The sequence below is a fragment of the Rhinopithecus roxellana genome, chromosome 8, assembly GCF_007565055.1.
Source record: "Rhinopithecus roxellana isolate Shanxi Qingling chromosome 8, ASM756505v1, whole genome shotgun sequence".
In the NCBI taxonomy this organism is placed as follows: domain Eukaryota; kingdom Metazoa; phylum Chordata; class Mammalia; order Primates; family Cercopithecidae; genus Rhinopithecus; species Rhinopithecus roxellana.
Genome location: NC_044556.1, coordinates 41,252,644 through 41,266,304, shown reverse-complemented (window position 1 = coordinate 41,266,304; position 13,661 = coordinate 41,252,644). Strand labels below are relative to the sequence as shown.

The 13,661-nt window shown below is 45.4% G+C and overlaps 1 protein-coding gene across 2 annotated transcripts; it reads right to left on the bottom strand.

Annotated features, from left to right (window-relative positions):
- On the bottom strand, positions 1-13,289 carry RIT1 (Ras like without CAAX 1). 2 transcript variants are annotated; one of them, XM_010368104.2, is made up of 6 exons: positions 13,154-13,289; positions 12,552-12,700; positions 12,346-12,402; positions 6,855-6,928; positions 6,435-6,626; positions 1-2,608 (listed from the first exon to the last, which is right to left on the bottom strand). In XM_010368104.2, the coding sequence occupies exons 2-6, from the start codon at positions 12,655-12,657 to the stop codon at positions 2,378-2,380; spliced, it is 660 nt and encodes a 219-aa protein (XP_010366406.1). In that variant the 5' UTR covers positions 12,658-12,700; positions 13,154-13,289; the 3' UTR covers positions 1-2,377. The 2 variants fall into 2 exon arrangements, with proteins under 2 accessions (XP_010366406.1, XP_030790869.1); XM_030935009.1 differs by lacking the exon at positions 12,552-12,700 and having other exon boundaries at positions 13,154-13,254.
- Between the last annotated feature and the right edge of the window lie 372 nt (positions 13,290-13,661).

The window sequence follows — 13,661 nt, the reverse complement described above, 5'->3', positions numbered from 1 at the left end:
CCTTTCAACTTATCCCTGAATTTTTCTCTTTTCAAAGTTCTAGGCAGTAATTTTAATGCCCTCAAATTGGATAAAGCTGATTACTTAGAGCTTATAAATTAGCTACACTTTATGACACTAAGAATAGAGCTATGACTTACGCATATCATACCTGTCAAACTACCTAGCACCGCAAATAGAACTAATATTAATGGATGAACTAATACAAGGATCTAACATATGACAGTGATAGTCTTAAAAACACCAATTTGTTATTTTCCTTATATATAATCCAAATTCCTTTCTATCCTTCTGGCAATGTTTTCTACTGCCTGGACTACCTTAAATAATTATATAGTGTCAACTTCTTGCTTGGGCCAGGTGGTGGCTCATGCCTGTAATCCCAGCATATTGGGAGGATTGCTTGAGCCTAGGAGTTCGAGATCACCCTGGGCAACATAGTGAAACCTCATCTCATTAAAAAAAAGAAAAAACAAACAAACAAAACATATATATACATATATATATATTGCTTAATGCTAATAATTCCTTCTCCAGGTCACTAGTAATAAGAAGCTATGGGCTTTAAACTTAAAAGGTGCTAAACCAGCTTAAATGTAAAACATTCTCATAATAGAATTGCACTGTATTTCTTTTCTACTTTGATGCTTTTCCAAAGTGCTATAGTTCCTGTGAGATTTGTGTCCTGCACAGAATCAAATTCTAGGTCTTTCACTTTTGGATGGCTGAGTACCATAAAACATGATTTATTTGGTAACAAAAATGTTTCCAGGAGTTTAAAAAGGGACCACTACTCAGAGCTAAAATAGTTCTAACAGTCACTTTTTAAAAAAATCTAGAATATTTATCATTAGTTTATAAAGAAAAACACAACTCTGTCCAACTTACTCTAATAAAAATGGAAAATATTAAGATGAGCTGTGTGCTTATAAAGAGGTGCTACACAAGTCATCTGTTTTTTCTAGTAGACACAAACATTGCTTCAGTGACATTTAGTATTCAATATATGATGCATTACTCAGCATTTTTGCATTTACTCACCACATATAACAAGGTCAGATATCAAAACAGTCCTGATCTTAAAACAGAGAACTCACTACCAATATTTAACTGTTTCTTCCTCGGACTACAGTTCCTAAACTATGCACAGGGAGCAAAGTGGCATTCCCTTAGAATAAACTTAGTCAAGGCTCAGACAACCCTGAGGTGAACTTAGCAAAGTCCTTGTAAGGAAATCTTCAGATGAGAAACTCCACCTATGTGAACTTTAAAGCTTTAAGACTGACCTATTAAACAGAAATAGCATTTTCTCAGAGCACTGAGTCTAGTGATTGTCCACGTAAAGGAGGCACACACACAATTTTACCCAAATCCCTGATGTCTCTTCTGTATGGAAAATGCAATCATACAGAAGATGTGATTGGAGTGATGAAGGACCAAAACCACATCTTGCCAGCTGTAGTTCTTTTACAGAGCACAACGTAGGAGGAAGCAATTAATATAGATGTGTTGGCGTGTGCATCTATGGGGAAAAAATAAACCTGTACAAGGCAATGGCTGATCCAACTATGAATTTTGATTAAACACATTTAGTAATACAGTTATGATTTCCAAAATGTCTACCTTTGAAGGTAAAAAAAGAAAACCCTGAAATGAAGCGTAAAATAAGGTTCCTGGGAGAAACCTTCATCACATTTTATATGCTTCTGGCTGTTCTCACTCATCCCGGTGCATGTGGGCCAAACGTGTACTTCTTAGAAAAGCCAAGCTTGTACTGAGAATATTGTTCTGAACCTACCTTTTTAAGTCCCTGCAAACATATAGCCCAACTTTCCCAAATCTCACCACTCCATAGTCTGCAACAGGTGTCAGCCCCACAGGTATCTGCTGAAATCTGGCATTGATCTCATTAGCTCGAATTTCCCTACATGATTTTTGTTCAGTCTCTAGGAAGCATAGTGTGAATAGAAGAGACTGAGGTCTTTCTCTGGGATAGTCCCAGGAAATTGAAATTGAAGGATAATGTGGAGTGCAGAGCCAAAAACTTCCCTTGTGAACTTAGTCAAACACACATGGTATACATATTCTCCTGGGTATAAACAAATTTACATTAATTAATATCAGCGCAACAGAACCCAAAACATTGGTAGATCAAATTCTAATGTGACGATTTAAAAGCAGACAGTGCTCCACTGGGTTAATAAATCATACTTAACTAAGAGACAATACTTCAAATACCACATCACTAAAAACTCCTAGTAGGCATGTCCCTCTTATCAGTTAGGAGAAAGAGCAAGCACCATGCTCAGTACTGCAGGTTACTGGACTGCTTTGATACAGCACCGCAGTTCACAGATAAACACTTCCCATCTTCTCTTCAAGTTACTGAATCTTTCTTCTTCCGGAATGGTGATTTTAGCCTCTTCCATACACTGTTTTTGGGCTTAGATTTTTTTTCCATGGCCAGTACTGCCTCCTTTTCTTTCCTACGTATCTCCCGTACAAGGGCATGGAAAACATCATCAATATAGTAGCGGTATGCAGCAGACGTCTCAAAAAAGGGACAGCTGAATTCTCGGGCCAAGGCCAATCCTTCTTCCTTGGTGACCTTTAAAGGCAAAATGTGAGAAAAAGTAATGATGAAAAACAATTAAATTGTCCAAAAACCTGAATGCACCACCACCTTAACACAAAGAAAGCTTCTCAACTCTGGAGGTGTTCAAGCATATGGCACTAATTTTTGCAATTTCAGGAGGCAAGATTACTTCTAAGGTTTCTTCTTCTGCCTTTAAATGATAAGATTCTATTTCTAGTCTACTTTTTTTTTTTTTTGGTTTTTTTTTTGAGACGGAGTCTCAATCAGTCACTCAGGCTGGAGTGCAGTGGCGCAATCTCGGCTCACTGCAAGCTCCGCCTCCCGGGTTCACGCCATTCTCCTGCCTCAGCCTCCCAAGTAGCTGGGACTACAGGCGCCCACCACCATGCCCAGCTAATTTTTTGCATTTTTAGTAGAGATGGGGTTTCACCGTGTTAGCCAGGATGGTCTCGATCTCCTGACCTCGTGATCTGCCCGCCTCAGCCTCCCAAAGTGCTGGGATTACAGGCATGAGCCACCACGCCTGGCTTTTTTTTCTTTTTTTTTTTTGAGATGGAGTTTCGTTCTTGTTGCCCAGATTGGAGTGCAATGGCGTGATTGTGGCTCACCGCAACCTTGGCCTCCTGGCTTCAAGCAATTCTCCTGCCTCAGCCTCCTAAGTAGCTGAGATTACAGGCATGCGCCACCACACCTGGCTAATTTTGTATTTTTAGTAGAGATGGGGTTTCTCCATGTTGGTCAGGCTGGTCGCGAACTCCTGACCTCAAGTGATCTGCCCACCTCGGCCTCCCAAAGTACTGGGATTACAGGCATGGGCCACTGCGCCTGATCTCTAGTCTATTTTTTTTTTTTTTTTTGAGACGGAGTCTCGCTCTGTCACCCAGGCTGGAGTGCAATGGTGCGATCTCAGCTCACTGCAAGCTCCACCTCCCGGGTTTACACCATTCTTCTGCCTCAGCCTCCTGAGTAGCTGGGACTACAGGCGCCCGCCACCTCGCCTGGCTAGTTTTTTGTATTTTTTAGTAGAGACGGGGTTTCACCGTGTTAACCAGGATGGTCTCGATCTCCTGACCTCATGATCCGCCCGTCTCGGCCTCCCAAAGTATAGTCTATTTTTAAGATACTTTTTGGAACAGGGAATAGTTATAGATATCAAACACACAATCTTAATTTTCCCCATACTTTTTATTTTAAGAAAGATAAATAGGCTGGACTTGGTGGCTCCCCCCTGTAATTCCAGAACTTTGGGAGGCTGAGGTGGGAGGATTGCTTGAGCCCAGGAGCTTGAGACCAACCTGGACAATATGGTGAGACCCTATTTCAGCTCACTGCAAGCTCCGCCTCCCGGGTTTACGCCATTCTCCTGCCTCAGCCTCCCAAGTAGCTGGAACTACAGGCGCCCGCCACCTCGCCTGGCTAGTTTTCTGTATTTTTTAGTAGAGACGGGGTTTCACCGTGTTAACCAGGATGGTCTCGATCTCCTGACCTCGTGATCCGCCCGTCTCGGCCTCCCAAAGTGCTGGGATTACAGGCTTGAGCCACCGCACCCGGCTGAGACCCTATTTCTACAAAATTTTTAAAAATTTAGCTGGGGCTGGGTGCAGTGGCTCACACCTGTAATCCCAACACTTTGGGAGACTGAGGCAGGTAGATCACTTGAGGTCTGGGGTTCGAGACCAGCCTGGTCAACATGGCAAAACCCTGTCTCCACTAAAAAGAAAATTAGCTGGGCATGGTGTTGGGCACCTGTAATCCCAGTTACTCGTGAGGCTGAGGCAGGAGAATCACTTAAACCTGGGAGGCGGAGGTTACCGTGAGCTGAGATTGCACCACTGCACTCCAGCCTGGGCGACAGAACCAGACTCCGTCTCAAAAAAAAAAAAGAAAAAGCAATTAGTTGGATGTGGTGGTATACACCTGTGGTCCCAGCTACTCAGGACGCTGAGGTAAGAGGATTGCTTGAGCCCAGGAGATCAAGGCAACGCTGCAGTGAGCTGTGTTTGCGCCACTGCACTCCAGCCTCAGTGACAGAGCAAGACCCTGTCTCAAGAAAAAAAAAAGTTGGGTGTGGTCACTCACGCTTGTAATCCCAGCACTTTGGGAGGCTGAGGCAGGCAGGCAGACGACCTGAGGTCAGGAGTTCGAGACCAGTCTGGCCAACATGGTGAAACCCTATCTCTACTAAAATAGAAAAATTAGCTGGGTGTGGTGGCAGGTGCCTGCAATCCCAGCTACTTGGGAGGCTGAGGCAGGAGAATCGCTTGAACCCAGGAAGCAGAGGTTGCAGTGAGCCAACATCATGCCACTGCACTTCAGCCTGGGTGATAAGAGTGAAACTCTGTCTAAAAAACAAAACAAAACAAAACAAAAAAACACTGGGCACGGTGGCTCACATCTATAATCCCTGCACTTTGGGAGGCCAAGGTGGGTGGATCACCTAATGTTAGGATTTCAAGACCAGCCTGGCCAACATGGTGAAACCCCATCTCTACTAAAATACAAAAATTAGCTGGATGTGGTGGCAGGGTACATGTAATCCTAGCTACTCAGGAGGCTGAAGCAGGAGAATCACTTGAACTCGGGAGTCAGAGAGGCTGCAGTGAGCCTAGATTGCGCCACTGCACTCCAGCCTGGGCGACAGAGTGAGACTCCATTTCAAAACAACAAAATTAAAATAAAAAATAAAAAATAAAAGAAAGAAAAGAAAGCTGGGGACAGTGGCTCACACCTGTAATCCCAGCACTTTGGGAGACCGAGGTGGGCAGATCATGAGGTCAGGAGTTTGAGACCAGCCTGACCAACATGGTGAAACCCTGTCTCTACTTAAAAATACAAAAATTAGCCGGGCATGGTGGCATGCACCTGTAATCCCAGCTACTAAGGAGGCTAAGGCAGAAGACTCGCTTGAACCCAGGAGGAGGAGGAGGAGGTTGCAGTGAGCCGAGATTGCGCCACTGCACTCCAGCCTGGTCAACAGAGTGAGACTCTGTCTCAAAAAAAAAAAAAGAAAAAGAAAAAGAAATACAAAGGAAGGGAAAGAGATATACGCTTACACTAAAATACTGAAAACTATTAGGAGCCCATAATTGATACATCTAGTTATGGATATGCCATAATTTCTACTTTTGGATGGTTAGACTGTTTCTGCTACCATATATCCTTGCAATGAACATGTTATATACAAATCCCTAAGAATTTTTTCCAATGGAGATTAACAGAGAAGCATTATGAATTTGACAACTATCAAACTACTTCCAGCCAGGTGTGGTGGCTCATACTTGTAATCCCAACACTTTGGGAGGCCAAGGCAGGAGGATCACTTGAGTCCAGGTGTTTAAGATCAGCCTGGGCAACATAGTGAGAGCCTGTCTCCACAAAAAGTAAAAACAATTAGCAGTGAGTAGTGCACACACCTATGGTCCCAGCTACCCTCAAAGCTGAATTGGGAAGATCACTTGAGCAGGAAGGTAGAGTCTGCAGTGAGCTGTAGCCCCAACCTCACTGCAACCTCCACCACCTCAGGTCAAGGGATCCTCCCACCTCAGCCTCCCAACTAGCTGGGACCACATGTGCATGCACCACTACGCCCAGCTATGTTTTTTAGTATTTTTTGTAGAGATGGGGTTTCGCCATGTTGCTCAGGCTGGTCTCAAACTCCTGACCTTAAGCAATCTGCCCACGTTGGCCCCACAAAGTGCTGGCGTGAGCCACCTCACCCAGCCTGATTTTCTATTTTAAGGCAAAAAAATCTGTAAGCCAAGTCAAGAATCTGTAAGCCAAGAAACAAAAATGACTGATTGTATAAGATTACAGACAGTATTTTCTTCTCTATCCTCACCTGTCTTAGCTGTTTGAGGTCTGACTTGTTTCCCACAAGAACCACAGGTGTATCATCAGTACGTCGAACTCGATAAATAAGCTGTTTAAACTCACGAACTTCATGGAAACTTCGACGATCCGTGATAGAGTAACAGATGATAAATCCTTCTCCTGCCCTCATATACTGGTCCCGCATGGCTGTAAACTCTGCCTAGAGGAAAACAAGGATCATCATGTATTGACGCATTCTAGTGCTACTACACACACAATTAGCTATTTCTTTCAGATTAAAGAAAATGCATGTCCATTACCTGCTATCCTGAGTCAGAGTGCATGAAAAATTAAGAGAGATAAACTAGTGATCTTCTCTGCATAGGCCTTCCCCTCCCCTTTACTAGAGTAAAAGAGCCTTTACTCATAACATTCTCGGATTTAATACCTGTCCAGCTGTATCCAAAATGTCCAGATTGGCAGGCTCATCATCAATACGGATCCTGATCTTATAAGCATCCTCTACAGGAGGGAAGAAAGGTGTACTATAAAGTCATAAATGCAGGAAGAAATGCCTATTTAAAACTCATCTTACAGAGTAGTACATTGCATCCAAATTCGTTAAATGCCCACATTTGCTCAGGAAGCATGCTAAATCCACTGAGATACATAAACTGAGACTTCAACAAGTTTTTTCTTTTCCACATAGGTGATGATGTAGTTTATTCATAGCTGAAGATTTCGCCTACAATTCTAAGCTAAAAAAGGATTCTGAGAAGATGTCTTTCTCAGGCCAGCTGGACACAGTGGTGACTGCCTATAGTCCCAGGTACTTGGGAGGCTGAGACAGGAGTATTTCTTGAGCCCAGGAGTTCAAGACCAGCCTGGGCAACACAGCAAGAGCTCATTTTTTTTTTTTTTCTTGAGACAGGGTCTCACTGTCACCCAGGCTGGAGTGCAGTGGTGCGATCTCAGTTCACTGTAGCCTTGACTTCTTCTCAGGCTCCAGTGATTCTCCCACCTCGGCCTCCCAAGTAGCTGGAACTACAGGCGTGTGACCACCATGTTTGGCTAATTTTTTTTTTTTTTTTTTTTTTGAGACAGAGTCTCGCTCTGTCGCCCAGGCTGGAGTGCAGTGGCCAGATCTCAGTTCACTGCAAGCTCCGCCTCCTGGGTTCACGCCATTCTCCTGCCTCAGCCTCCCGAGTAGCTGGGACTACAGGCGCCGCCACCTCGCCCAGCTAGTTTTCTGTACTTTTTAGTAGAGACGGGGTTTCACCGTGTTAGCCAGGATGGTCTCCATCTCCTGACCTCGTGATCTGCCCGCCTCGGCCTTCCAAAGCGCTGGGATTACAGGCGTGAGCCACTGCGCCCGGCCCATAATTTCTCTTTTCTGAAAGCAAATTTCTTTATGCATATTACTAAAGTAACCTTGGAAAATATAGAAAACTAAAAAGAGAAAAAAACACTCAATATTTCATTCACTTAACAACTGCTGCTTACATCTCAATGTATTTCCTTTTAACATTTTTTCTTGAATTCCTGCTTCAGACTTGTCCTCAAGAAGAGCTCATTAAATCAATGCTTCTCAATTATTCATTAGGATTTAGTGAGTTGTGAAATCTACTTAATGGGTAGGGACCGGCATTAAAATAAACAAGCAGAAACCTAAATAAAAACAGAAAATACCAGGCTGGGCGCAGTCATTCACACCTGTAATCGCAGCACTTTGGGAGGCTGAGGCGGGTGGATCACCTGAGGTCAGGAGTTCAAGACCAGCCTGGCCAATGTGGTGAAACCCCATCTCTACTAAAAATAGAAAAATTATCTGGATTTGGTCACGGGCACCTGTAATCCCAGCTACTTCGGAGGCTAAGGCAGGAGAATCGCTTGAACTGGGAGGCGGAGGTTGCAGTGAGCCAAGCTTGCGCCACTGGACTCCAGCCAGGGCAACAGGAGCGAAACTCTCCATCTCAAAAAAAAAAAAATAGAAAGAAAATATCAGAGTGGGTGAGGTACAGTGGCTCTCACACCTGGAATCTCAGTGCTTTGGGAGATCGAGGTGGGAGGAACACTTGAGCTCAGGAGTTTGAGATGAGCCTGGGCAACAGAGCGAGACTTCATCTCTACTTAAAAACCAAAAATATTAGCTGGGTGTACTGGCATATGCCTGTAGTCCCAGGTATTTGGTAGGGTGAGGTGGGAGGATCACTTGAACCCAGAAGGTCTAGGCTGCAGTGAGCCAAGATCACAACACTGCACTCCAGCCTGGGAAACAGAGTAAGACCTTGTCTCAAGAAAATATCAGAGTGCACCAGATGTAGTGAGGTAAAGTTTCATAATATTTTAGTTACACATACACATGTGCTTGTGTATATAATTTACATATACATATGCACACATTCATATACTTTTTTTTTTTGAGGCAAAGTCTCACTCTGTCGCTTAGGCTGGAGTACAGTGGTGCAATCTTGGCTCATTGCAACCTCTGCCTCCTGGATTCAAAGAATTCTCCCACTTCAGCTTCCTGAGTAGCTGGGATTACAGCAGCATTAACACGCCCAGCTAATTTTTGTATTTTTAGTAGAAACGGGGTTTTACCATGTTGGCCAGGTTGGTCTCAAACTCCTGACCTCAGGTGCCTTGGCCTCCCAAAGTGCTTCGATTACAGGATTACAGGCTCAGGATTACAGGTTCAGGATTACAGGCATGAGCCTCTGTGCTCAGCCTCATATGCTTTTATATCTCTACCAGTTACAATGCAAAGTCTTTCTGAGTTTACAGTCAGAGTTTGAAACCAAATGCACTAAATTATTATTATTATTATTATTATTTTTTTTTTTTTTTTTTGAGGCGGAGTCTTGCTCTGTCACCCGGGCTGGAGTGCAGTGGCCGGATCTCAGCTCACTGCAAGCTCCGCCTCCCGGGTTTACGCCATTCTCCTGCCTCAGCCTCCCGAGTAGCTGGGACTACAGGCGCCCGCCACCTCGCCCGGCTAGTTTTTGTATTTTTAGTAGAGACGGGGTTTCACCGTGTTAGCCAGGATGGTCTCGATCTCCTGACCTTGTGATCCGCCCGTCTCGGCCTCCCAAAGTGCTGGGATTACAAGCTTGAGCCACCGCGCCCGGCCCAAATGCACTAAATTATAAACTCAAGAACAGAAACCTCATCTTTTTGATCACCACTGTACTCTGAGGGTAAGCAGTGCTTGGCACATAACGGAAATTCGGGAGACATAACTATTTGCTGTTGAATTAGATAATTTTGCCAGGAGAGTAGTTAACTGGGGAAAATTAAAACAGATAACTCTTACAGGAGACGAGTATTTGAGTTTTACTTTAAAGAAAGAAAAGATGCGGCCAGGCGCGGTGGCTCACGCCTGTAATCCCAGCACTTTGGAAGGCCAAGGCGGGCGGATCACGATGTCAGGAGATCGAGACCATCCTGGCTAACACGGTGAAATCCCGTCTCTACTAAAACTATAAAAAATTAGCTGGGTGTGGTGGTGGGCACCTGTAGTTCCAGCTACTTGGGAGGCTGAGGCAGGAGAATGGCATGAACCCGGGAGGGGGAGTTTGCAGGGAGCCAAGATCACACCACTGCACTCCAGCCTGGGTGACAGAGTGAGACTCCGTGTCCAAAAAAAAAGAAAAAAAAGAAAGAAAGAAAGAAAGCAAAAGATGCTTCTGGAATTCTCAAGTAAATTATCATAAGCCCTAAATTCATTTTATTCCTAGTACTCCCACCATCTCTGAACAATGTTCTTTTTTTTTTGAGACAAAGTCTCGCTCTTGCCCCCCAGGCTGGAATGCGATGGCACTATCTCGGCTCACTGCAACTTCCGCCTCCCGGGTTCAAGTGATTCTCCTGCCTCAGCCTCCATAGTAGCTGGGATTACAGGCACCCGCCACCACGCCTGGCTAGTTTTGGTATTTTTAGTAGAGATAGGGTTTCACCATGTTGGCCAGGCTGGTCTCGAACTCCTGACCTCAGGTGATCCACCCGCCTAGACCTCCCAAAGTGCTGGGATTATAGGCGTGAGCCACTGCATCCAGCCTGAATCTCTGAACAATGTTCCAAATTTGATATACTACATGAAAAAGTCAAGATTTTTTTCCATTTTTCCCATCCCTGGAATCATCTGCCGTATGAAATAACCATACAAAAAGCTAGGCCACCACAAAACATTATTGGCTTTGTGGGAAACAGAGCAGCAGATGCCTGACCCAGTGGAAATCCTTCCTAGAGAACTAGAATCATGGCAAAGAGTGTCACATACTGAAAATAACATGGCCGGGCATGGTGGCTCACGCCTGTAATCCCAGCACTTTGGGAGGCCGAGGCGGGCGGATCACGAGGTCAGGAGAACGAGACCATCCTGGCTAACACGGTGAAACCCCATCTTTACTGAAAATACAAAAAAAATTAGCCAGGGGTGGTGGCGGGCGCCTGTAGTCCCAGATACTCGGGAAGCTGAGGCAGGAGAATGACGTGAACCTAGGAGGCGGAGCTTGTAGTGAGCCGAGATCGTGCCACTGCACTCCAGCCTGGGCAACAGGGCGAGACACCATCTTCAGAAAAAGAAAATAACAGCAGCACAGCTGACTTCCTGTGTCCTCTCCCATTCCCACATCCATTTTTCTTTCATATTAGGATATAAACCCTTGGAATCAAACCTGCTTCCTTATGGTTTAGGAATGACAGTAATATTCTTAGTCTTTTTTTTTTTTTTTTTTTTTTTTTTTGAGACGGAGTCTCACTCTGTCGCTGGGGCTGGAGTGCAGTGGCCGGATCTCAGCTCACTGCAAGCTCCGCCTCCCGGGTTCACGCCATTCTCCTGCCTCAGGCTCCTGAGTAGCTGGGACTACAGGCGCCCGCCACCTCGCCTGGCTAGTTTTTTGTATTTTTTAGTAGAGACGGGGTTTCACAGTGTTAGCCAGGATGGTCTCGATCTCCTGACCTTGTGATCCGCCCGTCTCGGCCTCCCAAAGTGCTGGGATTACAGGCTTGAGCCACCGCGCCCGGCCAATTCTTAGTCTTTGTAGAGACTAGCAATTAAAAAAAAAGTCAAAGCAAACAAAATGACTTTTTTACTCTACTAGCATTCTACAACAAGAGTTAAGGACTATAAAAGACATAGGAGGGCTGGGCGCTGTGGCTCATGCCTGTAATCCCAACACTTTGGGAGGCCAAGCCGGGTGGATTACTAGAGGTCAGGAATTCGAGACCAGCCTGGCCAACATAGTGAAATCCCATCTCTACTAAAAATACAAAAATTAGCCGAGTGTGGTAGCAGGCACCTATAATCCCAGCTACGCAGGAGGCTGAGGCAGGAGAATTGCTTGAACACAGGAGGTGGAGGTTGCAGTGACCAGAGATCGCACCACTGCAATCCAGTCTGGGAGAAAGTGCGAGACTCTGTCTCAAAAAAAAAGAAAAAAAAGACATAGGAGAAGACATTACTATGTAATGAACTCAAGGTATAAGGAAGTAAATGAAGAGCTCCAAGTGCAAGATGTCCAGGCTTGGCATGTCTGGGTTGTAAGAGTTCAGCAGCCTGGCTCTACTTGTTTTTCTGCTTCCTTTTGTGGAAGTTCAAACCAGCTGACTCACAGTTAAAGAGTGAGTCTCAAGTCATTCCCTTAGAGAAGTGACAGCAAGAAAAGGCTTCGTTAAGTGGCCTGTATGCAACCATAAAAAAATACAAGAGAGTAGTCCCATTAATGTTCAGTAAGAGACAAAAGACTAAAGATGGCTTATGACATAAGGTCTGAAAAAAAAGAAATATTCAGTTGCTTACCAATTGGTGATACCCTTGTCTATAAATAAATCTGAATGAGACTCCAGGGGCTCAAAATATAAACAGTTAGAAACCATTGATATTCATTAAGATATTTTTATGGGGTATATTTGGAAACATAAGTGATGATCTGGCTTACCAATGGTGGGATCATGATCTTCTGGGAATCGGTGGCTGATGAACTGCATGGTCATGGCTTCAAAAGAAGAAATAAAAGTCAAATCCTCACAAAGGTGACCCACAGAGAGAATTTTAAGTATTAACATTGCAAGATAGCAAGTATCCCATCTGGTCACTTAAGTACTTTTCGTCCATGCTTTCTGTCAAATGGAAAATGTTACCTACCACTCTTCCCTACACCACCAGCACCCAGCATCACTAGTTTGTACTCCCGTGAGAGCCCAGCGGGGCTGCTACAGCAGCTACCAACTGGGCGAGTTCCAGAATCCATTGTCCTCTTGGGGCCTTCCTGGGCTGCCCCGAGGAAAAGCCACCTAGAAAAGGAGGAGGAAATGCTTAATCCAGGATGGAGACACCACGGCGACAGCCCTCAAGCCAGTGCCTTACCTTTCCATACATACTCTGGCCTGTCCGTCTTGCTCACCACTGCACCCCTTCTGGTGGCCCTAAGAAACCCCCCACATCTTCACCCTCCCTCCAAGACAGTTCAGTCACATGACAGACACATCACAGGTTTTACTTTTTCCAAAGAGAAAAATTAAAAGATACAAATAAATTTACGTCCCGGCACAGTAGGGGCAAGGAGAAAGTTTCGGGAAGTAAGGGATGCGACCCCTTAGGCCGCAGGGGTCCCCTCACGCCTGCGGTACCCGGAGGTTCCGCCCCCTCCCCATTCTCCTCCGAGACCCCTCCCCGCCCCCAGCTGCTCCTCCGCCGCCAGACTCCCCACCCATCTTCCTCACAAGCCGACGCCCTGCTGCTCCTACCGGTCAGTGGGGACTGGAACACCACGGCCGGTCGGGTCACCCACTTGTCTTCCTTCACCCGCAGAGGCTCCGTCACTGACCTGTGACCCCTCCCGCAGCCGGGTAAGATGGCGCCACCGGCTCCCGAGTCGCGGAAGGAGGGGCGGGGCCACTCTGTGACGCCCACAGCCTGCCCCGCCCTCTTTCCCCCCGAGGTCCCTAAACCCAGTTCCGGGACTCACCGCTGAAGGCTCTCTGGTCACCTACCCAACGTAGGGTGTATGCACTCACAGACAAGGGTATTTAATTAGGAGTAGAAAGTAAATTAGTTACACAAAAGGGGAGTACGTGGTAAGAGACACGCAGGGACACTTAAAAACATTAACAACTTACCCAGGGTTGTTTGCTGCTTGTGAAAAAAAACCCACAAAAACTCGAAACTAATTTGACCCAATGCAATGAGAGGAAGTGAGGACAGGGGCACCCCCCAAATCCTCCTAAAACACAGGATTTCAATAAAGTCTACCGG

Excerpts from the sequence above, each read along its gene's own strand:
- RIT1 (XM_010368104.2), bottom strand. The coding sequence starts at position 12,657 with ATGGATTCTGGAACTCGCCCAGTTGGTAGCTGCTGTAGCAGCCCCGCT. Across the intron at positions 12,403-12,551 it reads TGGTGGTGTAGGGAAGAGTG|CCATGACCATGCAGTTCATC; the intron begins GTAGGTAACATT and ends CTTCTTTTGAAG. Across the intron at positions 6,929-12,345 it reads AGATCATGATCCCACCATTG|AGGATGCTTATAAGATCAGG; the intron begins GTAAGCCAGATC and ends TCCCTCCTGTAG.